Below are 24,765 nucleotides of genomic sequence, written 5' to 3'. Positions count from 1 at the left end.
TATAGGTGCACTATGACAATATAGACATTGTATTTCTCTGTAGCATTTATTTTCTTTTCTCTTTAAAAATGTTTTATTAATTAAAAAATTATCACTGTCACTTCTCAATGAGTTCCTCCCCTCCCTTGTGAGAAATGAGATGATATTTGTAAAGTGCTTAGTACAGTGCCTAGAATGTAGTAGGTACTATGTAAATGCTTATTTCTTTCCCTTCCCTTCCGCTTAGTAATAGAAGTATAGTTAAGGGAATAAAAATCAACATATTGGCCACATCTGGGAACATATGCTGCAGTCTGCACCAGTAGTTCACCCCCTCTTCCAAAAAGAGGGAGGTGCGCTTCACAATCGGTTTTCACTGATCAGTGGATTGATCAGGATTCTAATTTCTTTCAATGTTGTTTTCCCTGTGTACATCCTTCTTCTGGAATATATTAATGAAGAATCTGTGCCTGTTAATGTAAAGATTTATAAGGGCATGCGATTCTTCGCCACATCCAGAAATTAATAGGGGATATACACATACATAATGATTGCCAAGATAGCATTTCAAGCATAAGCTCTATGACACTGATGCTGATTTTGTGGGTTCCAAGTATAAGAGGGGAATGTAGATGGTATTAGAATCTCACTCTCTGTGTGAAATTAGTGAGGGAAAACAATGCATCATATACGCCCCACTCCATGTTCTTGGGCATCCTTCCATGAAGAATTCAAAAGGAAGGCAAGTTTCTATTAGCCTCAGCAGAAAAGGCAGAATGACCAATAGAACAAAGATGAAAGGCCAGGTACCCTCCTAATCTGGACAGAATTCTGTGTCCTGTTGCTGAATGAAATGTCCTAGGGAATTGGCTGAGTAAGGAATGAGGATTATAACTGCTAATACATAAACGAAGATTTATTAAGCAGCATAGTCTCAAAGGAACTGTGTGTCTGTTGGCAGGACAGAGCATCAAGATAATCCTCATTTTCTTGGGGAGAGAGGTTGGTGTGGCACAGGGAGTAACGAATAATGGCTGCCACTAAGACTGATTTATCTAGGAAGAGGGCTTGGTCCTATAGGAACTAAGTGCCTAGAGTAGATATGGCCTTTCTCAGCAAACACCAACAATACGCATTTATAAAAAAAATGTTTTTATGTAATATTATTGATTAGTATGGTTACTGCAAGGCTCTTCACTGGGGTTGGTCCTAGGGAGCCTAGGTCTGGTGGTACTAAGTCAGGTGAAATTCAAGCTTTGGTGCAAACACACTGAAAAAAATGGAGCCTCGATACTGAAGTCCAGGATGATTTATGACTCAATACTACAGTCCTGTGTTATATGCAATCAAGAAGCAGCAGGTTTACATAATTTGTTGCTTCCTTGACACAGAGGGAGGCAATAGGCCAGTGTTTCATCAGTTCTTGAGGGAGTAGATTTTGATAACATTGCTTTCTGGGAAAGAACTCAAAAACCCAGATACTCAGCTAGCCATAGCTGAAGTGGTTCAATCTAGCCACAAGCTGGTCCTTTATATAGGATTGTAGATTTAAGAGCTGGAAGGGAACTCAGAGGTCATCTAGTCTAACCCCGTTCTTTAACAGATCAACAGACCAAATCCCATGCGTGTCACAAGGTTTTAGGTCATACCACACATTGGAGAGTAGTACTATGCACAGAGCAAGTACTCAGTAAATGCTTGTTGACCAACCTAATGTTATTAGTAGAAGCTGGTCAGGTTTCCCAGTTCCTGCACTGATCCCACAGGTTCTATGATTCACGTAAGGTATTGGTAATTGCAGACTTAGATAATATCCCAAGCTGTTGGCAACAACTAGTATCTGTATTCAGCCTGGAGATGCTCAATAGTGTAGTGCTTTTGACTGAAGCATTCAAATGAAAAAGTGTAACCCTATTTGGTGAACCCACACGGGAATGTGTCGCAATGCTAGGCAACAAGAAAGGGCACTTTCTTCAAACCCATTATAAAACATTAATATTCAACCAGCTGCAAAGGCTAATGGTCAAGTCCTGCCTTCAGGCATTGCAGATTCATTGTGACATGAATAGACATTTCTCTTGAGCATATGAATAGAGAATCTAGTCCTGTTTATATAAGGATCTGTCTACAATAATAAGTTAGACACTTATATGATTAAGGGAACAACTTTCAGCTGGCATCATTTCCGTTAAAGTTCATATTTTGAGGTAAGGAAGAAAAAAAAAAACAAGCTGAACACTGTTGGTTAAGCACAATTCAGAGACTTTGCCCAACTTTTCATCTTTGATTCAGGCCTCTTCTTTTTGTAGGTCAAGGCAGACCTTCCATGTTAATGCAAGACTTTCCTCCCTTTTTTTCTTTTCTGAGGAGGGAAATGTTTTATTCTTTAAGATAAACAGATGGTGAATTGAATTCTGAGTATTATTATAGCTATCAGGATACTAGCTAAAGAATCTATCTATTATACGCTTGCATGGATCTGTAATTCATAAAGATTATGCATTTGTAAATAAATACAGCACTTGGGTGTTTTAAAAATCGAAACAACTACATAAACAGGGAATTGCAAAATTAAGAAAAATATGCATTCAATCTCAGAAATTCACCAATAAAACTAGGTTATGACCTTTAATTCTGAACCACAATCAACACTGGGAAACACTTTAAGTTTTCCTAAGCTCTCCTCTAATAAATTTTAAAAATAGATTAAGTGGCAATAGCAATATTATGAAGATATAAACACATGAAACAAGAGCAATTTTTAGTTTTCCTTAGCTCTCCCCTGGGAAAATGAAAAACAGAACGATCAGTAATATAAAAATATAAACACAAATGCTCGTACTAAATCCAAGTGCAATTTCAAACACCATGCATGACAGCTTTTAAAAATAAAACAGTGCAAAACAGCCAAAATTTGGAGTTTAGAGATCAAAGAATGTAAAACCAACAAACAAGAGCACTAACCAACGGAACGGAAAAGTGCAGTTGAGGAGGAGGCCACCAGGAGAAGGCTGTGAGTGAATCTAAGCCCAAGATTAGAGAAGCTCTATTCTTGTTCTCACTTCCACTATGTACTTCTGGCATCCAGCTCCAGAGTAAACCTTAAACCCAAGAGTGGAGCCTTTTGATTTCAGCCACTGACAAATGTTTATCAAGGGAAGAGCACTGGGCTAAATGCTAAGTCCCAAAAGGGGTAGCAGCTGAGTAACAGAAATCAATCCCATGGGAAATGAAAAAGGGCTGCAAGTCAGGCCTATATAATCCATATGTCCATTTTACTGCAGGGACCAATGGAAATGGACTGAATGAAGGAGTGAATTAATCAAAAGCAGTTAAGGAAAATCAAACTTTGAAAAACGCCTATGTATCTATGTTACTCTGAACATGAGGCATAATTCATATTACAGTTCAATAAAAGAACTTATAAAAAAAATCTTACCCTCCCATAGATACCCCTGCTGCCAGAAATGGGGCTGATGGGTATAGGCTGTGTACATGGTGAATAACAGTTTCCAAATCTTCAGTATTAGCACAACAATAAGTCCTTGGTGTCTATAAGCAGTCATAGATAAAACAAACAAACAAAAGATTTGCACTATAAACTTGAATATAAATAATAATTAGTTTCACAGCATAAAATATATAAAATTTTAAAACAGAAATGTATTACAAAATAGAAATAACCATTTCTTTGTGTTTCAACATGCTGGCTGTTGATTATGGTAATTTTTCGTTTGTGTACATATGAAACAGAGTCTGCAAAGGTAAAAATAATAGTGGTTGTTTTTTAACAAGACTATTTTCAACAGTGACCTATTTTTTTTTTGTCTATGAGGATAATATAGTTTAAAAACTTCAGTAAAATGAGACTCAGTATTTAGCACATAGTAGGCACCTGATAAATGCTTGTACACTTGACCATAGACTCACCCTTAAATTTCTTTTCAGTCATCTGTGATAACAGTTTCAGCCTAGGAATTAGAAAGCAAACTACACTTTCATAAAAATTACATAAAAATAAGCATAAAATACTTCCTTATGAAAAGCATTCCATAAATACAAAATGGGTGCCACAACAAACTTTTATTATTAGGAAGTTTTAAAATAAGAATTTCTTATAAATCTTTTAATTTCCTTCTGGCATTAAATCCTGAAAGAAAAGTGGTATTCTGGGACAGTTCTTTTGTTAAAATAATCCTAGCACCCACCAACTGATAATTTCTTTTGTTCTTCAGAAATATTAAAACCCTCTCTGCTTTACATCACAGTAGATTCTTATAATGCTAAAACATGTAAAGCTGATTATTTTCACATACAATACACTAAAACAAGTAATCTTTTCTTATGCTGAATTTGAACTTAACGACTCTGTTCATAGCAAAAGGGCTTCATTGAAAGCTCTCTCGAGATATGCAAAAAATTACTGTGTGAATGGAGTAGATCTTTGGTTTACAGATTCACCAACCCATCCCAAAAGAAAACAATAGTTATAAGACTTTCACTTAAGTCTCTGAAACTAACTTTGTAGAGTACATCCATTAGTGCCAGTGGTATGTCTTTTTTTTTTTTAAACAGAAGGCAAACTATCACTCTGCTACTGACCAAAAAGATAGGCAAGGCTTCACAAGCCACTTCCCTGCAGTTTAGTGAGGTAAAAGTCCGTGGGGATGGCTCCAATTCAAGTTCAACCACACAATGGTTCCACTGTCACCTTTATAAGAATCTAAGTGGGGGATAGAGGGGGGAGAGTTCCTTGAAGGACAGATACCAGCTTGATAGTCTGTATATAATACAATCCAAATGATTTAAGATAAAAACCAGCTAGAGCATTTTTGGCTTGAAGTCAGGGGGAAAATGCAAACAGAACAATATCTCCTTTTATGCTCATTCATAACAGCCACTGAATTTGTCAGCAGGATTTATGTAAAAAAAAAAGGACAACTTATTCAGCATTTTTTTTGCTCATGTAGGTCTATTTGTTAAAAAAAGCAACAACTTAGTTTTAAAATTTTGAGTTATTTATGGGTAACCCCTAATATCTCTTACTGCTACACAGATTTTGTATACATAAAACCCTAAACTAATAGACAAAAATTATTACATACCTCTTTAAAGTAATAGCATATTTGATATTTGGCATGGCAGAAAAACTAAGTAAATTAGATGGTACATGAGTCAGTTCATTCTAGATATATATTTTACTACCTCAAAATGTTTTATTCTCCATGAACTAGCAGAAGATTGAGCTACTACCACATTCAGTTACTGAGAGTGATTAAAGAGAAAGAAAAAACTAGATGTGAGAAATAATGTGGAAATAGATAAAACCTGGCAATTGATTGGATGTGTGGTATAAGGAGGAGGGAAGAGTCAAAGACGGCTGTAACTGTTACAAACCTGGAAGCCTGGAGAGATGATGGTGCCATTAACAGAGAGCTATTGTGAGAGAGGCAGGTTTTATTAGGCAAGCTCCATTTAAAAAATACTGAGTTGGATCCTGACAGAGTTAGAGAAGGTAAATTAGAAATAGGAAAGTGGAAGTCTGCGGAAAAGTTGGAGAGTAAAAATAGATTTGGGAATCAGGTGCATAAAAAAGGGAAAAATGAAGCCAGGAAAGGTGATGACATCACAGAAAGCCAAAGTCAAGAGAAAGAAAAGAAGGGCAAAACCTTGCGGAGCCTAGTCTGCATAAGGACTAGGAATGAGATAAATTCAATTCAACAAACAAGATCCAAATTTAAGATCATAAATAAATACCAGAAAGGACCTTAGAAGCCATCTAGTTTAACCCCATTAATTTTACACATAAGGAAACTGAGGCTAAGGAGGAAGCTAAGTGATGTGCCCAGGGTCATAATAAATGCCACATCTGGGTTCTGAACCCAGCTCTTCTGGCTCTAAATTCAGTGATTTTTCACCTTCCATTTATTAAGTATCTGTCATATGCTAGGCACTGGGGATACAAAGATAAAAATTAAACAGTCCCTAACATCAAAGAGATTACATTCTGTGACATGTATAATACAAGCAAATACATGATAATTTGAGAAAGAAAAAGCACTAAAAACTGTAGAGTTAGCAAGAGAGACAAGGAAATAAGAGGAGAGCTTCAAAAGTGCAACATCACAGGAACCATGCAGGAGAGACAGCAATAAAGATGGTAGTCTCCATTGACAACCACCACAAAAGTCAAGCAAGATGTGCATGTAATGAAGAGCATTAGATTTAGTGACAGGAAGGTCACTAGTCACTTTGGAGAGAGCTGTTTCACCACCATGGTGGGAATGGAAGCCACACTGAAGTGTGAGGCAAGGAGTATAGATTATTCTTTCTAAGAATTTGGCAGTAGAAGAGAAGAACCACAGATACAGTTAGGTTGATGGTTTAAAGGCATAACAGAATCACAAGAAAAGTATTTTAATACCTTGTAAGATAGATTAGATTTTAGGCCATTGATATCCTACTAAACCAAACTTTTTAGCTGTGACCTTACCTCAGGAATTAAGGGAAGGTAGGTTTACCAATGGCTTGGTCAGAGGGGGATGGTTAAAGTTCAATTAAGGTTAAGGTTCTATCACCATTAAGCTGATGATAGAAAGTGAAAGAGGAAACCTTTGGGCTAGATCCAAAGAGTGATCATTAATGGATTAATCTCAGATTGGAAGAGAGTCTCAACTCTTGCTATTTAACATTTTTATCAGTGCCTTAGATAAAGGTCCAAATGACATAAACCTAGAAAGGATAAGCTAACATCACCAATGACAGAGTCGGAATCCAAAAAGGTTGAGATAGGTTGGAACATAGGCCCAATCTAAAAAGATGAAATTCAACAGGGAGAAATGTAAACTCTTGCTTGGCTTCAAGAAACTTAACAAGTAGAAGATGGAAGCCATATGGCTAGAGAGCAATTCATCTGAAATAGATTTAGGGATTTAAATGGGACTGCTAGTCATGAATCAACAAGATATGGCAGCCAAAAAAGTAATGTGTTCTTTCTTAGGCTCTATTAAAAGAGTCATGGCCGTCAAGACTAAGTAGGAGTCCTGTTGTACTCAGCACCATTCAGAACCTATCTGAAGTAATGTGTTCAGCCACATTTTAGAAAGGGCATTCATAAATTAGAGAGCATCCAACCAAGATGATGAAAAGCCCTGAGATTATGCCATATGGAATTCAATTCAAGCATGTTAAGTGCCAAAATAAAACATTCCTTGCTCTCAAGGAGCTTACATTCTACTTGGGAAAACAACATATACGTATGTACTCTGGCCACCAGCGTCTGTCCTGAGGCCCACATCCTTCTCTTTTTCTGGGTTGGCTTGCTCAGCCTGCATTCACAATTGACAGGTCTGGAGTTTCCAAAGGGACATACCAATTCTCCCACTATCAAATGACAACTCAACTTTAGTGGGGAAGGGGGGAAGGAGAAGGGAGAAGGATGCCACACTCCTACTACTCTACTCAGGACTCTGTATGTCCCGAGTTCCCATTGGTGTGCTTCCCATTTATACAAAATGAGTCACATCAACAGCACTGACTCTTAATCACGAAACATTTACTAAATCAGAAGGCAAAACCAGCAATAATCACAATTAAAATCTACCTATAAACCTGGTTTACACTCTGCCACCAATGCACACAGAGTCCATGGAGAAGATTGGACTTAGGGAAACCAAGCAGGGAGGCATATGATCAGGGAAATGTATGTGCCAAGGGCAAGCTGTAATTCTGTATGGCAGGCCTTGAAAGCCTTGATCTCTTTTGAGAACGGTCTGTACCATCTGTCAACTTCTGGGCAAAACTGCTTCTCTGCTTATCTGCTCGCCGTTCTCCTCCTCTCAGCTCTACCACAGGGCAAAGCTACTGAAGCAGTATCAGCTTCTTTTAGCACACAACCACCCTTTGCAAGGCATAGAGAAAAGTTACATTCTTTCAGCAAAATCTATCAGAATTGCTCAAAACAGCTGCAAAGTCTGTCTTTCTCCTTCTCCCTACCTTCAATTATATAGGGTAGGAAAAGGCAATACCAGTACCCCCTGAGAATTTTCACCACTCTCAGACTAGTTCAGTAAGCCCAGATATATCTACACATAGCAATAGGATTCAACTCTTCTCCAGTCATTTCCCAGCAACTGTAGCACCTATCTGGCTTCAGTTAGTTCTCTTAGCTTACACAGCCTTTCTCTAGTCAACTAGCAAAGTAATGCTTCTCTTTCCATCCATATAGTTCTCAATGAAAACAGCTGCAGAGCCTGCCTGTTCAGTTCAGCTTCTGTACTCTTATTTTTTTCCACCTCCAACTTCTGTGCTCTCTTGCTTCCACCTTCATCTGGTCATCTCTTATCTCCTCTGCTGGCTTCTAATGCCTCAGATCAGGATGTGACCTTGCTCTAACTTATGATATGAAGGTCAAAAAGTCTACTTTTCTGTCAGGTAGGACTCCATCAGTCTTTATGTAATCATCCGATATTTCCTGAAAAGTAACTTATTTATCATTTCTCAGTCATAACCTTCCAACCACAGAAAATAGTTACATACCATTGAGCTGATGGCTCCTAATGCAATGTAGCCATCTTTAAATTAGCCAGTGCTCTGCCTTCAAATAGGTAGTAACTGAAGGGCAGTGTTCTCTCAGGTCCTCACAACAGACTGTCTCTCCCTAACCACTTTTATCTGAGGGACTGTTTCCTTCTCAAGCTGATTTTGTCAATGTTCCTTATACAAACACTTTTTTTTTCTGTCCCTTTCAGCAACTACAATATCCACATAAGAAAGGGGCAGTACCTTTCCCACATATAAGTAAAACTCTTTATGTAGAAAACAGAAATGATTCATTTTAGTTTGAGCCTAAAATCACTGACTGAAAATGGTATAAAAGCCTTGCATCAAATGGAAAAGTTTAACCTTATCTACTTTTTCCTTTGTCATAAGCAAAAGATATATGAATAGGTTTCGGTTTTGTTCCACAAAGCTGTTTTGCTCAAATTGTTCTTTAGGAGGCACAAACTTCAATACATATAATGTAATATCTAACCATAGTAAGGAAACAGGTTCTAGATCTTCTACCTATATATATCAAGAAACTTGGACAAACTCATAATAGATTTTTGTAACAAGCAATCTAATGCCTGAAGGCAGGTACATGACACAGTATCTAATAGGACATTAGATTTGGAATCAGGAAGACCTGAGTGTTAATCCAGCCTCACATACTTAGTAGATGTGTGATCCTGGGCAAGTCACTTAACCTCTGTCTGCCTTAGTTTCCTCATCTGTGAAATGAAAATAATCATAGCTCCTCTCCCCCAGGATTGTTGTGAGGATAAAATGAGACAATGAATGTATAGGGCTATATATTATTATCATCATCATTATTGATGGTGGCAGTCTACAGGATGTGATGCAGTCTCAGAAGAATTAAAGATGAAAGTCACCCAACGGGTAAAGAAGAAAAATATGGCAGATGAGTTAGCTACAGCATATTACCAACAAAGAACTGAGCAGAATGAATGTATATCTGATTAGAGGGCTGTCTGACTGGAAGAGGAGGGAACTACAAATGAAGGAAGAGCAAGGGGTAACTGATGTTGCCTCCTGTTGGCTCCACTAGAATCCATGCAATGTCAAGAGATCCAGGGCTAGGGTTCTCAACCCTTTTTGTGTCTGTCATGGACCCTTTTGTTTCACGGAGCCATTTGGCAGTCTAGATCCCTTCCCAGAATAATGTCTTCAAATGCATAAGATAAAATAACATGAGATTATGATGGAAACCAATTACAATGAAACACAGTTATAATTAAGAAAATGAAGTTCTATGACCCCAGGTTAAGAAGTTCCAAGACCCTAGGTTAAGAACCCTTGACCCTGAGTATGGACCCCCCAAATTATGGTTAGAAGATTTACAGGACAATAAGCTCATTAAAAGTAAAGGCTATTTCCTTCTTTGTATGTTTATTCCCATTACCTAGCATAGGGCTTAGAATACCATACGCACTTGATCAATTCTTGCTGAATGACTGAAGAGTCAAACAGAATGATGAGTTTGGATGGGTTGGGATCTCTCTTCTCCTGCAGGAAATACCTATATTGCTTAAATCACATGTACATCTGAGTATCAGAGTATAAGGAAGGACTTCCTGACAATCAGAGTGGTCCAGAAATAGAACAGGCTGCCTCATGAGGTAATGGGCTCTCTCTCCTTTACCGATGGTGTTTAAACAGAGACTGGACAATCATTTACCAAGGATGTTGGAGAGGACATTCATATTCTGGACAAGCATCCAACTACTAGTGGTGTCCAATAGAAATGAATGACTGTAAGCCACATACTGACTTAGAAAACCACAAATTTAATTAACTATGTTGCACTATATATTTATTTTGTGAACCATTTCCTGATTACATTTTGATCTGATTCCAGCTACACCTGGGGAGTTTTGCAGGCTGTTTCCAAGTTATGAGTTTGACACGACCTCTGATGAGGCTTTTCCATTCCAAAAAAACATTCTTCTCTTCAGAGTAGTAGTGTGATGTACAGGAAAAACATTAGGGGTTTAAAAACAAAACAAAACAAAATTACTTTGGACATGCCCCTTAACCTCTAAATACCCCAGGCAACTTTCTAACACTATAAATGACAGACAAAGTGCCATCTCTGCATTAGTTGGGGAGGTTCCTCACAGGTATAGTAAAGCCAGACAGTCCCAATCTAAAAAAAAGGGGGGGCAGCTAGGTGGTGCAGCGGATAGAGCACTGGCCCTGAAGTCAGGAGGATCTGAGTTCAAATCTGGCCTCAGACCAAACACTTGACACTTACTAGCGTAACCCTGGGCAAGTCACTTAACCCCAATTGCCTAAAAAAAAAAAAAGGGAAAAAAAAGGGAGCCATTAATCAGGAGACCTGGGTTCCAGTCCAAATTTGCCACAAACAGGTGCATGATTTTGAATACAAAACTACTCATTCAGGGCCACAGGTGAAAGATGAGGCAGGAAAAAATTCCCAAAACATTTTAGACATCATCTAGTCCAACTCTTTTATTCTATAGATGAGGAAAGTGAGGTCCTGAGAAGTTACCTGTTTTGTTCAAAGTCACAGTGAGGCGTGGCAAATCTGGTACTAAAATATAGGTCTCCTAACTCATCAAGTATTCTTTTCACTTAGCGGAAGAAAGGTTATTTCACATTTAGATCTGGGTATTTAAATATGTTCTAAATAGTAAGTTCTTCTATAGAAACGTGGGCTTACATAGGTGTTTTTAACACTCAATCAACCTTGATACAAAGTCATTTTCTATTCAAAGGTTAGAAGAGGTACTATTGAACCATACTTCTGAAAAATAGCTATGCATCTCAAAATAGGACATGCTTTTAAGAAAGTTCTTAGCTTCAAAAACTGAAATGCTACTTATACAAAATTCGACCTTTTTATTTAAAGTCATTCTTACCAGAAGATTCTCACCCGACACTCCTCTGTTGTTAAAAACCACACATCTAAAAATCAAGAAAGTAATTTTCATTATTCCAAACTTTTTTTGGTTACAAAGCGTATGAAAATCTTAATCTGTATTTTTAAAGCCATTAAAGGTATAGTGAAACAAATTGAAAGTAATTTCTTTTTTACCTTATGTAACTCTCTGCAATTCTCATCTAATTGAACTTGTGTGCATATAAGGTATACCACCAAATTTATAGAATAGGCACTTAAATGTGTTTAGTATTCCTAATAAAAGAATATAACTTTTACTAATTTCTTCCTATATTTATTACATAGAGCATGTGTGTATGTATGTATACTTGTTAAAAACCATTATGAATAAGAGATTTAAGTTTCAGTTTCAAGTAACAAAAAAGTACTTATTATGAGAACAATAAATATGCTTGCCTGCTCTAAAAAATACCTCCTGCTTCTGGGTATGCATGTAATGGTTTTCTCCCAAGTTTTCCATGAAGGGGGAAGAACCAGGACAAACCCAGCAATTCTGCAAGCTAAAACAAAACAAGGGAATACTCCCTCTTTCTTCTGCCTTTTGTCAGAGATGGGTTTCCCATGTGTTGTCAGCTTTTATTTACTGTGTATTTCTCTGGCCATCTCACTATTTTCCAGCTTCACATTGGCACAGATGAAGTGGGGCCTGACACTTCTCTGCATTCTGACATAACTCAGGGTAGAATTTTTTTTCCCCTATTAGTAAGGGACCTTTTAGCTACAAATATTTTTGCTTAAAGTCAAAAATATTCCACCTAGGCACATACTTTTAAAATTACAGATAATCAAACCATTATTTTTTTAAAAACAAAAATTCATTTTACAAACAAAATAGAAGCAGATTGGTGGGATGGCATGTGAGGATGAGGTTTAATGATGATTCACCTGGACAGTCTGCCCAAACCTACAACCTAGTCTAAAAGTTTCACGGCAATTGTCTCTACATACTAGCCAACACCTCTCTCTACAGCTGTAGGCATTTTACAGCAGATGACACTTTGCTAATAGGAAGGAAAGTAAGATACAGTGGAAAGGATGACGGACTTGAAGTCAAAGAACCTGGCACTGTCACTTACTACCAGTGTGGCTTTGGACAAGTCCCTGAACCTCTCTGGAGTTCAGTTTTCCCACCTGTAAAATCAAGGCAACAACCACTTCAAAGTGCTGTTGTGATGAAAGAATATTATAAATGGTAAAGCCTACATAACTATGAAATGCTATTTGTCATAAGCATAGTCTTTGAAAAGACTCTTACAGTGAAAAAGCTTTAAATAAAGAAATACCCACTGAACCTGCCATGGTGTCAATACCACTATCTAAAAATGGGACAAGACAAAAGACGACTGGAAAAAAGGATTTTACTACAGTAATAGTTACAAAAAAGATTTTCTTTCACGTTTCATGAATGGGTTAAAATTTCTTACATGGGAAGAAGAACCAGGGAACTGCTACCAAACTAGCTGAATGCTTCATCATTTCTTCCAGGGTTGGAAACACAATGACCCCTCCCTTCACCAAAAGACTTCCACATGGGAATACAAAAAATTTAGTACTTAGTCCCAATGTTCAAGGAGATCATAGTATATTTGGCGGGGACAAGATATATGCATGAGAAAAAAAATTTAAATTAACAAATACAAAGCAAAAATAACAAAAACTAATCCTTACACAACTTTAAGGCCTACAAAGTAACAATACAAAAACTGACACAAATCCATTAAAATTCACATCTGAGACTTAGAAGGGACCTGAGACCATACTAAAACCCTAGCTACGGGAAACCCATGACCTTTTGAGGTACACTTTCTACTTGTCGGTGGGCTTTTGTTTGTTTTTTTGGTGAGGCAATTGGGGTTAAGTAACTTGCCCAGGGTCACACAGCTAGTAAGTGTCAAGTGTCTAAGGCCAAATTTGAACTCAGGTCTTCCTGACTCCAAGGCTGGAGCCTCGCTTACTCCAAACCTGGAAAGGTCTTACTGATAAGAAGTAATGTGAGTTTAAAGGATGAAGAGATTTTTGTGAGCTGAAGTGATCAAAGGAGGATATATGAAACAAGGGAGACCTGAAGTAGGACACGAAGGATGATGAAGACAAAGACAAGAAGAATATGGATGATCTTCCAGGCTGCAGAGAAGAGTGTGGGGGAAAAAAACAAACAAGCAGAAAGGTAGGAATGTATAAGGCATGGTAGAGGAATAGTGAGCAGACCAGTCTCCCTAAAGTAAGACTACAAAAAGGGTAGCAATGGCAGATAAATTTAGGAAGGTAGGTTGGAGCCAAATTATGGAAGGCCTGATTACCAGTCATGACAACAGGTGAACATTTCCTATTTTATTCTGTCATAAAGCAGGAGAATTAAAATAAACATAACCGTATGTAGCTTTTCCCAAAACATGAGAGCCAAGACATCTAACACCATGTTTGAGATAAGCATGTCACAAACTTTAATACAGTCAACTCTTGACTATCTGTCCTGCAGATTCATACACTCACGTTGTCTTAGAGTTCAAAGGGACCATAGAGATTCTCTAATACCACTTTCCATCATTCCAGTTGAAGAAACAAAGACAGATTAGTCAAATAGCCTGCCCGTAGTAACAGTAAGTCTATGGTATTGGGGGAGAGTGACAGAATTTATCACTGACCTTCACAATACCTCAAACTTCAATTCCTCCACTAGCTTCAACCTTTTTCTCTACCAACTCCGTTTTCAGTGCAGGAATCTCAACTGATTTGAATCCATCTATAATTCTTCTGTCCACCACAAAAAGGCCAAAAGGAAAGAATCAGAAGAAGTAAAAGACTCAGATAAACTATACGTTTTACAGTCAACTACTTGTTTTTTCTGGGATTGATTATAGTACCTAGGCCAGACAGCAGATTGACTTTCTGTGGCATGGCATCCCTATATAGGACTCACTTTACCTCATATTGCTTCAGACAATTCCTAAAAAAATTTACATTCCTTCTTAATCATCTACAGTTTGGTTAGAATGACAGTAGTTTTAACCCTTTCTTTGCAATTCACTTCAACAAACATGTATTAAATGCTCACTAGGCACTGGGATTACTAAATTCCAAGATAGAGCAGGTGCTGCCTCAAGTACTTTCTAAGTACTTTAGCAATTATTTAGATTGATTCAATTTAAGACCTGAAGGAGGCTGGTATATAACAGATCCATTGTTTCATCAAGAATGGGCACTCACTCTGCTTGATCTGCATGGATCTTAACCCACCCATTCCTTTTCATTTTGTGGGATTCTTGTCCATATAACGGTGGAAGGAACTGCTTGTGAGATGTAGAAAAGATAAGGGTGGTAATGGCGAATAGTCTCTATTTTCTCAATAAAGTATGAGGTGAGATTCTCAGCTCATGAAAAGAAGGTGGTATGGGAGACTTGAGGAGAGAATTAATAAGGGAAAAGTAGAAGTATTGCCTTGCTACACTAAAGGCCCAGTTGAGATTAGATAACAAATTTACAGTGGATTCAGTCAGTATGGCTGGGTGTCTTTCTCTAGCTATGTTCAGCAGCATGTGAGTAGGAACAGAGAAGGCAGATGGTGACACCAATACAGAGCTGGAGTTTGGCAAAGCATGAACAGTGACAGGACAAGGAAGGGGCTCTGCAGCCTATAAGCCATTCTTCCATTTACTCCAAATTCTTTGTTTTCTGGTTAATAGTGATGCCAACATGGATGTTGTTTAGTTTCTCCAGTAGTCTAACAGCATGTTGGTTAAGACAAATATTTCAGTCATGTAATACCAATCTTCGTAGATCATCTACACTGTATAAATCTCAGCATCCTCCATTCTGCCTCTATTACTGTGGAAGTGCATAAGGCTGTGGGCCATTATTCATTTTTAATCTGTCTGATGGGCTGCTATGGCTAAAGAGACAGCAGACATAGTTTGTCATTGGTACTATATTCAAAGCCTTTCCAGCTTGGTTGAAGCTGCCAGGGTTTTAACTGTATTCGCTTAGCTTCTGAGAATCTATACACTGTATATATCTTGTATATACCTAGTTGTTTGCATGTCTATTACCTAACTATTGTCTCTCTTGTTAGAATGTGAGCTCCTTGATGGGAAGTACCATATTTTTACCTTTCTTTGTATCCCCAGTATCTCCAGTAATACTATCCATTGCACCCAATCCCTGCAACCTAGCTTCCATTCTCAACAATTTACTGAAACCGGTTTTAAAGGTTACCAGGGAAGGCCCAATTCAACAAGAATCTTGGGCAAACTAAGCAAAAGAATCCCTTCTACAACATCCTAAACAAGTGGCTATCCAGCCTTACCTGAAGAATTTCAGTGACGGATAACAAAAGCATAGATTTAGAGTTGGAAGGGACCTAAAAGGTCATAGTGTCCAATCCTCTCATTTTACAGATGAGGAATCTGAGGTGCAGGGAAACTAAATGGTTTGTCCCAGGGCAAAAAACTAGTAAGTATGAGGTGGAATTTAAACCCAGGTCTTCCTTAAGCCAAGTCCAGTGCTCTATTCACTACCCTCAGGCTATCTTAAAACTCACCACTTCCTTTTTTTTTTTTAACTCACCACTTCCTGTGACAGCCCATTCCATTCCACTTTGCAACATCTCTAAAAATCAGAAAGCTTTTCTTTACATGGAGCCTAAATCTACGTTTCTGAAACTTACACCTATTGTTTTTGTTTTTCTCTCTGGGGCATAACAGAACAAACTTAATCTCTCTTTCCTATGAGAGTCCTTGAAATAACTGAGGGTTAGATTCTTAAAGATTACTGAATGTGCTTAACAGTGATGGAAAGAAGCAAGGTAAACATGAGTAGCAGCATATTTACACTCACAGTGTGATGTAAGACACCATCAAATAAAGGCCTCTCTTCTAAAATATATAAAGAACTGAGTCAAATTTATAAGAATACAAGCCATTCCTCAATTGATAAATGGTCAAAGCATATGAACAGGCAGTTTTCAGAAGAAGAAATTAAAGTTATCTATAATCATATGGAAAAAAATGATCTAAATCACTACTGACTAAAGAAATGCAAATTAAAACATCTCTGAGGTACCACATCACACCTATCAGATTGACTAACATGACAAAACAGGAAAAAGATAAATGCTGGAGAAGATGCTAATGCATTGTTAGTGGAGTTGTGAACTGATCCAACTATTCTGGAGAGCAATTTGGAACTATGCCCAAAGAGCTATCAAACTGTGCATACCCTTCGATCCAGCAACAACACTACTAGGTCTATATCCCAAAAAGATCATAAAAAAAGGAAAAGGACCCACATGTACAAAAATATTTACAGCTGCTCTTTTCATGGTGGCAAAGAATAAGAAACTGAGGGGATGCCCATCAACTGGGGAATGACTAAACAAGTTGTGGTATATGAATGTAATGAAATACTACTGTGCCATAAGAAATGATGAGCAGGCATATTTCAGAAAAACCTGGAAGGCTTACATAAACTGATGCTGAGTGAAGTGAGCTGAACCAGGAGAATATTGTACATAGTACCAGCAACATCGTGCGATGACCAACTTTGAAAGACTTAGCTCTTTTCAGCAATGCAATTATGTAAGACGATTCCAAAACACTCATGATGGAAAATGCTATCTATCTATATCAAGAGAAAAACTATGGAGTCTGAATGCAGATCGATGCTTACTATTTTCTCTCTTTTTTTTTCTTTCTCATGTTTTTTCCTTTTTGTTCTGATTCTTCTTTTACAACATGACCAATATAGAAATATGTTTAATATGATTGTACACATATAGCCTATATCAGATTGAATGCTGTCTTGGGAGGAGGAGGGGAAGGAGGAAGAAAAATTTAGAACTCAAAATCTTATAAAAGTAAATGTTGAAAACTAAAAAATAAATAATTAAGAAGGCATCTAAGACAAAGGAGGTGGACTGGTGATGTAACAAGAATGAAAAACAACAGACAGAGTTTGAGTGATACACTGGTACCATCAAGATATTAAAGAACCAGAGAAAGGCCTATAGCACATTTGCTAGATATTCTAAGGATGATTTAGAGAAAGATGTAGATAAGAATCACACAGGATGATAAAGTGTGAAGAGACTGTGACTTATACAAGTGGTAGTACCTGCACTCCTGAGATCATGTGTCTAAGTAGTTAAATGAATAGCTAAATTAAGAACAACAGCAGCCTAGCATCCAGATGCTATAACAATTTCCTTTCTTCCCTATTTTGGAGTGAAAATGTCAGCAAAATGTTTAAAGTAACTATATTACTTCAAAGTATACATGATAATATGAGTTAGATTAAGAGAACTCAATATAGTTTCTTGGGAAATCTGTTTTCATGATTTTCTAAGAATAACCTTGTCTGGAAAAGGCAGCATTTTTGCCAAGAAAACCCCATGGATAGTATGGTCCATGGGGTCACAAACAGTCAGACACAACTGAACAACAATAAGAATAACCTGTGTACAAAGAGTGGCATAAGAACCATCACGAAATAACAAATGAAAGTACTTAACTGGCATCCTTTTGATGTTAAAAGATCTCAGAGAAGGCTCAGCTCCACTACCTGCAGAAAGTTAAAAGCCTTAAAATCGGCTTCTAGTATATCCTCTCTGGAGTATTTACGAGAGGCTATGAAAAGCCACCACGTACAATTTGTAGAGGTAGATGGACTGCAGTCTACGCTGGCAAAAGAGTATTTACATTGATGATAGCATGAGTAGCGAAGCTTGATTTATAACTAACATATCTATCAATTATTTATAATCTAATTTATTACAGTTATTCTCTGATGTAGGCCAGACATTCTACCTATAATCTTAAAATCAATGCTTAATAAACCCTTGTTTTTATTATCAGTGTGAAAAACTCAAGCCAAGTTCATTTAATTGTTTTAAGTTTCAAATTATAGAGGTCATAGGATCATAGAAATTTAGCATTAGAAGTCGAAGTTAAAGAGTCTTCAAGTATAATATGCTTGAAAATAATAGGCATTAGCTTTCATGTGTTTTAGTTAAACTATAGAGAATTTGTTAACTAAACAAAGAAAAACTTTATTTTTAAAAAATCTAGTATTTTACTCCACAAGCTGAGCCAAACTATCTCTAGTACCTAAATTACATCTAAACAGTAATGAAATAAATGGTGCCATAAAGACAACCAAGTTCATAAATTTCCTTAAATGCTGAACTTAATGTCAGATGGGGGCTTAACTGTACTCGAATATACAGAATAAAGCCCAGTAACACCTCGTAATGAGATGAACTGTCAGGAGTATAGAAAACAGAAAGCTAGTCCCAGAATCAGGATTACCTCTGATCTCCACAGACTGTGTGATCCTGGACAAATGACGTGACCTCTTAGTACCCCAGGCAGCTCGCTAAGATCACAAATTACAGAACAGTTGCCTATTTGCACCAGTAGAGAGAGTTCCCCACATGTCTAACAACAGTCCCTAGTCCTGAAATTTCAACAAGTCAGAGGCCTAGAACTGGTTTGTCCCCCTAGGTCAGTGTAGTATGTCAAGTGCTGGACTGGGGATCAGGAAGACCTGAGTTCAAATTCTGCTTGAGACATTTATTAGTTCTATGATCCTAGGTAAATCACTTAACGTCTCTCAGCCTCAGGTTCCTCATCAGTAAAATGTGGATAATAACAGCACCTATATTACATGGTTGTCGTGAGGATCAAATGAAATGGTTTAAAAATTTAAAGCACTATTATTATTATTATTATTATTATTATTATTATTATTATTATTATTATTATTTAAGAGCCTGAGTTTACCATCTCCCAAACCTCCAGGCTATTTTTAACTCAGTGACCTTTGAAACCCAGGTAGCATTTCTTTCTATTATTTACCTGGCCTTGACATGGATTCTAAGACTCCTCAGAGATAATAGGTGAGGTTACAACTAAAGACTAGTGAGTAGACATGATGATCCAGGTCTATTCGCTCATTCTGCTACTTTCAAGCTTGGTCTTGGATCCAAAGTCTCAATGCAAAAATAGCTTCTAGATAGGCTGGATCTGGAGGCAATAGAGTCTGGTCTAGTCTAATCCCTCCTATTCCATATGCCAAAGTATAAGCTTCTTAAGACCTGGGGCTATTTCTTATATATTTGTATATTTCAATTTCCCCCAGTACCTAGCACAGAGAGCTGCATATACTAAAGTGCTCAATAAATATTTGGTGACTGGATCATAGCATTAACACTGGAGATATAAGCAAGCTAGGCTCTTTCCTACTCCTTGGAAACCCAGGGCAAAATTTTTAGTCTTTTCAGGTGACAGAAGGAAGCTTTGCCTATGGGTAACTTAGGGCTTATGTCCAGTCCGAAGACACTTTTTTAAAAATAGCTTTGAAAATGATTCAGGCCAAGCCTAGAGGTAACAATTTCATCATTTACAAAAAGCCTTATTAATGCTTTCTGTCCAAGTCTAATGTTTAACAAAGACTTAAATCTGCCATTACAGCTCAGCCTGACTGACTAAAGACTTTAAACATAAATGGATGCTGAAATCATGCCTAAAGATTTCCCTTCCACTACAGTTCTGGTATTTAAAACTAATACAAATTCTAAGAGTGTTATCTGGTGCACAAGATACATTTTATATATCAAAAAGGTACAAGGTAGCATAAGCATAGTGAACACAAAGCTGATCTTGGAGCCAGAAAGCTGGGTTAAGCGCTTCTTCTAAGCCCCACTGTTGTTGCTGTTGTTCAGTCTTGTCTCTTTATGACCCCTTTTTGAGGTTTTCTTGGCAAAAATACTGGAGTGGTTTGCCATTTCCTTCTCCAGCTCATTTTACAGATGAGGAAACTGAGGCAAGCAGGGTTAAGTGACTTGCCCAGGGTCATACAGCTAGTAAGTCTGAGGCCAGATTTGAACTCAGGAAAATGAGTTTTCCTGACTCCAAGGCCCAGCACTCTATCCATTTTACCACCTTCCTGCCCCTAACCCCCTTACACACTGGCTACATAACCCTTGGCAACTCATTTAACGTCTTAGTTTTCCAGGCAATGCTCTAATACTATGAGTAGCAGAGAAAGGACTAACCTGCATTGGCAGAGGGGGGTTTCCTTACCCAGGAGTACTCTAAATCAATGAAATCACAGGTTTAGTCCCTATCTCTATACAAAAAGGTCAGTCAACCAGTTGATACAACTTTAGTGAAAATTTCCTTTCCCTAGTATATGAATAAAGATGTATGGGGATTTTTATTGACAAGTTCATCCTCCACTTCCCCTAATATAATTGTTCTGAGTTGGATAAAAGCATTACTCAACTTTAAATGCTCCTCATACAAAATGTCCATGTCCTTCCTCTTCAAAGTTAGCCTTAACAGGGATTACTATTTATGAGTCTGAATGTGTTGAAATGACTTAACCACACATGCAAAAGTCCCTTTCAACTTAATTCCACCAATATTTTTGCTTTAGGATGCAGAGATAAATAGAAACAGGACTTAAAATTTACTGTTGCTAAGGTACCTGTGCAAAATAAAATCATGCCTGGAAACTGGGCTAAGCATAGCCACCAAAAACAATAGCACTTGCCTATCATAAGGCCACAACCTTTGGTCAGACATAAGAGAGGTGAATCATCTCTGAAATGATAAGAATGACCTTGGAACAAACTCTCAGGTTTTAAGTGTTTTTACATACTTGGGATATGGCCTTCCTAAATCAAGCACTTAGTGAAACATTAGGAATGCAACTGTGCTCTTAAAGGGTTGAAGTGAGGTTCCCCATAGTGTCAACTAGGTCACCATCTACTCCTGCTGCTCTGTCAATCAACTCTAAAGTAAATAGCATTAGAGGCAGGGAGTAAAGCATCCTGTATAAAGGGATGTTTTAATTATGCCAGTATATGAAAAATGCATCTATCATCATCATCATAATCATGTATTTCATCTATTTAATTTAGCTAGAATAAAACACTCAATGATACCTGTATCCCAATTCTTCACTGAATTGGACCATATGAAGGATGTAAGATTCTTTGCTTGTTCCTGTGAGGCCAGGTAGCAGTAAGACAGTAGGTCGGGTGCTAGCATCCAGATAACACGTACTCTCATTATTATCAAACCAGTCCAGTGATATCTGTCCTCCATCTGTTGTTTTAATAAGCTCACTTTAAAAAAAAATTCAAAACACAAAAATGATTCTCTTTTGTAGCCTTGATAACTATCTTAATAACTATAACTGGATAACTATCACCTCTTTGATGAATCTTAATTTTATTATTATTGTTAATCTTAATTTTATGAATCATAAGATCTACATTACAAGTTCATTTAAAAATGGTTATGCTTTTCTACATTTCTTCATGCTTCTGAGAAGCCATATAAAAACCACTTTCTTTCAATACAAGGTTATTATGATTATTAATAACATTTGGGTTTGAGTTATCTTCAGCAGCCTGAATAAAAAAGATGCTATGTAATGATTATTATAATAACTAACATTTTCCCAGTGCCTGAAAGAAGTCCAAATTCTTTCATATTTTCCCATCATTATGAAATGGATGAATAGCCAGTATTATTTCCAAGTTGCTTAAGTTCATGCAGGAGATCAGTGAATTAGAAATAAATATAATTCAACCTTATGCTTCCAGCTAAACCTTGTTATCTCCTATCAGTATCAAGTAAACAGATGCCACTTTTAAAATATTTTAAAGTATCCATCAGAAAGCATCAATTCATTCACTCTATGTTCCCAAACAGTTCAAGTTCCAGTCAACAAAAGGAACTCCAGAAGGACTAGATGACTCAGGGAAATTAATAATGGGCACCATCTCTGTCTCCTAGTTACTGCTACATTGTGGACTGTCTTTAGTGCCTGAAGGTCATTACTATCAGAATCAATTCATTCACCAATATAAACTGATCTCAGTACTTAAGTTCATATGTCAAAGCTCACAGAGAATAGCATCTTTCGCATTTTTTTTTTGCACCATTAACTATCTTTCTGCTTCTTTGGTGCACATCACAAAAGGACTTAGACTCTGGGACAGCTGAATCACTTCTTGGAAAACAGGTACAAAAACACTGCTTTAATTCTAGAAATAGTTTTTAAGTATAAAGTCAAAATTTTAATAGCACGGCAATAATTGAGAACATCACTATTCCACTTGAATTACTTTACCTATTTCTGGGCCTGGATGCCTTTCATTCACACACCTTTAGTGCACATACTATATTTAGTGCACATACTATATTTACTAAACAGAAGTACTAATGCCCTGGCATTGGATGGTGGTGAGTTCCCTTCCTGAAAAGCAGGAAGGATGGCTATGGAGGAAAAAAAACAACAGTAAATGTACTTACTTTCTGTACTGCACCTGGGGCTTAGAAGTGATGAAAGGTCTCAGTAAAGTCTGCCCCCGGCTCTCCCAGCACCAAATGGTGGGATAGTAGGTTTCTGTCACTACAGGACAATGGTCCTGAAGGAAGCGGCTCAGACTCTCACCCCCTGTCACCAGTTGGGGTTTCTGGGAAAGGCCGATATCGGTTAAAGGTTGAAAAAAAACCAAAACCAACCCAGTGTTAGTATTCCAGTAAGTGCTCACACACGTTCATTCTCTTTTTCTACATTTGCTATGAGGCCTATGGCAAAAAACTCAAAATGAATTGGCACTAACGCTTGCAAGTTTTATTTCTGAAACGGCCCGGGGGTAGTGTAGGATGAGCTACGGAAGCCACACCAAAAACTCCCAAAAGTTTCGCAGACACACACAGAACTGGGTCATATTCCATCAATAATAAAGGAACGCAGTGGCAGCACGACACGCACACTGGCTGGGTGTGCTCTGCGGTCAGCCGGGGTCTAGGGCATTTCTTGGGGAAGAGACCTGGGTTGCTGCTCCTTAGCGCCAGAAGGGAAAGAATACGGGCAGCTTAGGAGATGCGGCACGGGGAGAAGGGTGGGTTTCCTGCGTCTTCCTGCTAAAAACATTTACTTTGGGCACAGCTTGCATGCCGGCAGTTTGCAGAAAGCAGTCATCCTTCCATTCTTTTTCAAACCAGGTGCCTCCCGCTAGAGTCACCTGCAGCCCGGCGTGGCAACGTTCAAGTTTCCTCGGCCTCGCTAAGTACAAATGCACCTCGTTTCCCTCCCAGCCCCGGTCCCTCTCCCTCCGTTTCCCCCTCCCCCCGCCCCGGCGCGCTGGGGCTTCTCCGTCCCCCACCCCCACCTCACCTTGGCAATGCTGCTCAGGTAGTAGCAGGCGTAGGCAACGCTGAAGCCCAGGACCAAAGACAAGCCCACGCCCGAGCCCAGGAACCCGACCCGGACTTGGTGTTCCAGATAGAGGGAAAACTCCCGGGACAGCATCTCCAGGTCCATGGCCAGCCGCGGCTGCACGGTGCGCCGCCTGCCAAGGGTGCGCCGGCCCCGGGAGGATGGAGAGGATCGGAGCCCCTCGCCGCTGAAGCAGGAAGGCGCGGAGCAGCAACGGGGCCGGCGGCCGGCGCTCCTCTCTAGAGGCTCCTACCGAGGAGAGGGGCCGTTTCCGCCTCCAGAAGCGGGGCGGGCAGAGCCCAGGACGAGACGTAACTGGGGCCACCCGTCACCGCCCGCCCGGGCTGCAGGCGCCGCCGGCTCCTCCCCGGCTTTACGGGGAGCCGCCCCCGCCTGCCACTAAGGAACGTTCCAGAGGCGCCGGCCGGAGCCTAGGGCTGACCTGAGCGGCGGGAGGAGTGGCCTGGAGAAAGGAGGCAGGGAACAGCACAAAACGACCCTATTTAAAACCCTCCTGAGAAGGGAGTCAACTTGGGGTCACTGCTCAATAATAAAAAAAGTCCGGCGACAGCCCCCCCCCCCGCCGGCCTCTGGACAATGATACGGGGCTGTGACCTTGAGCACCTCCTGCCGGGAGTGGGTTAACCCTGCCCGGGAAAGGCTTAAGGAGCCTAGGGGGCAGGTCCAGGACCGAGCAGGGGTGAGGGGGTGAGGGGAAGAAAGTGTTAGGAAAGCCGATGCGCAAAGTGAAGAGAAAGACACTCACGCTGTGGCCTGCAAAGAACAACAAAAGCGGAGGGGGGCAGGGAGGGAGCGGAGGAAGAGGCAAGAAATGGTCCTCTCAATAGAAAAATGAGCACACAGCCGTGTTTAAACGCTTACATGTTCTACATCACACGCATGGATCAGAAGTTAGTTCCTGACATGTTCCCCTAAATAGATGAAATGGGTCAAAACGAAAACGGCCTCCAAAATCTAAGTCTCTTGGGCACTCAGGGTTCGGTATCGAAACTGAGTATATCGTCGTCGTTTTGTAATGAGGCTGGTCATCTGATACCAGGACACAG

General features: G+C 38.9%; 1 protein-coding gene across 3 annotated transcripts in view; it reads right to left on the bottom strand.

The window, feature by feature from the left end:
• Positions 1-24,052, bottom strand: part of ABHD3 (abhydrolase domain containing 3, phospholipase) — a 36,843-nt gene extending 12,791 nt beyond the window's left edge. For 2 of the 3 annotated variants that reach the window (XM_020970702.2, XM_078153470.1), the window contains exons 1-5: positions 23,657-24,049; positions 22,786-22,949; positions 21,408-21,590; positions 11,424-11,469; positions 3,419-3,531 (exon numbers count right to left, since the gene is read on the bottom strand). In XM_020970702.2, the coding sequence (XP_020826361.2) occupies positions 3,419-3,531; positions 11,424-11,469; positions 21,408-21,590; positions 22,786-22,949; positions 23,657-23,803 (653 nt within the window). In that variant the 5' untranslated portion in view covers positions 23,804-24,049. Of the gene's footprint in view, positions 1-3,418; positions 3,532-11,423; positions 11,470-21,407; positions 21,591-22,785; positions 22,950-23,656 lie in introns of all 3 variants that reach the window. The other variant, XM_078153469.1, reaches the window with a different exon arrangement.
• Between the last annotated feature and the right edge of the window lie 713 nt (positions 24,053-24,765).

The sequence above is a fragment of the Phascolarctos cinereus genome, unplaced genomic scaffold, assembly GCF_003287225.1.
Source record: "Phascolarctos cinereus isolate Bilbo 61053 unplaced genomic scaffold, phaCin_HiC Scaffold_4;HRSCAF=312, whole genome shotgun sequence".
NCBI lineage: Eukaryota > Metazoa > Chordata > Mammalia > Diprotodontia > Phascolarctidae > Phascolarctos > Phascolarctos cinereus.
Note: the sequence above shows the minus strand (reverse complement) of the source record. Positions and strands in the feature narration are given on the sequence as shown.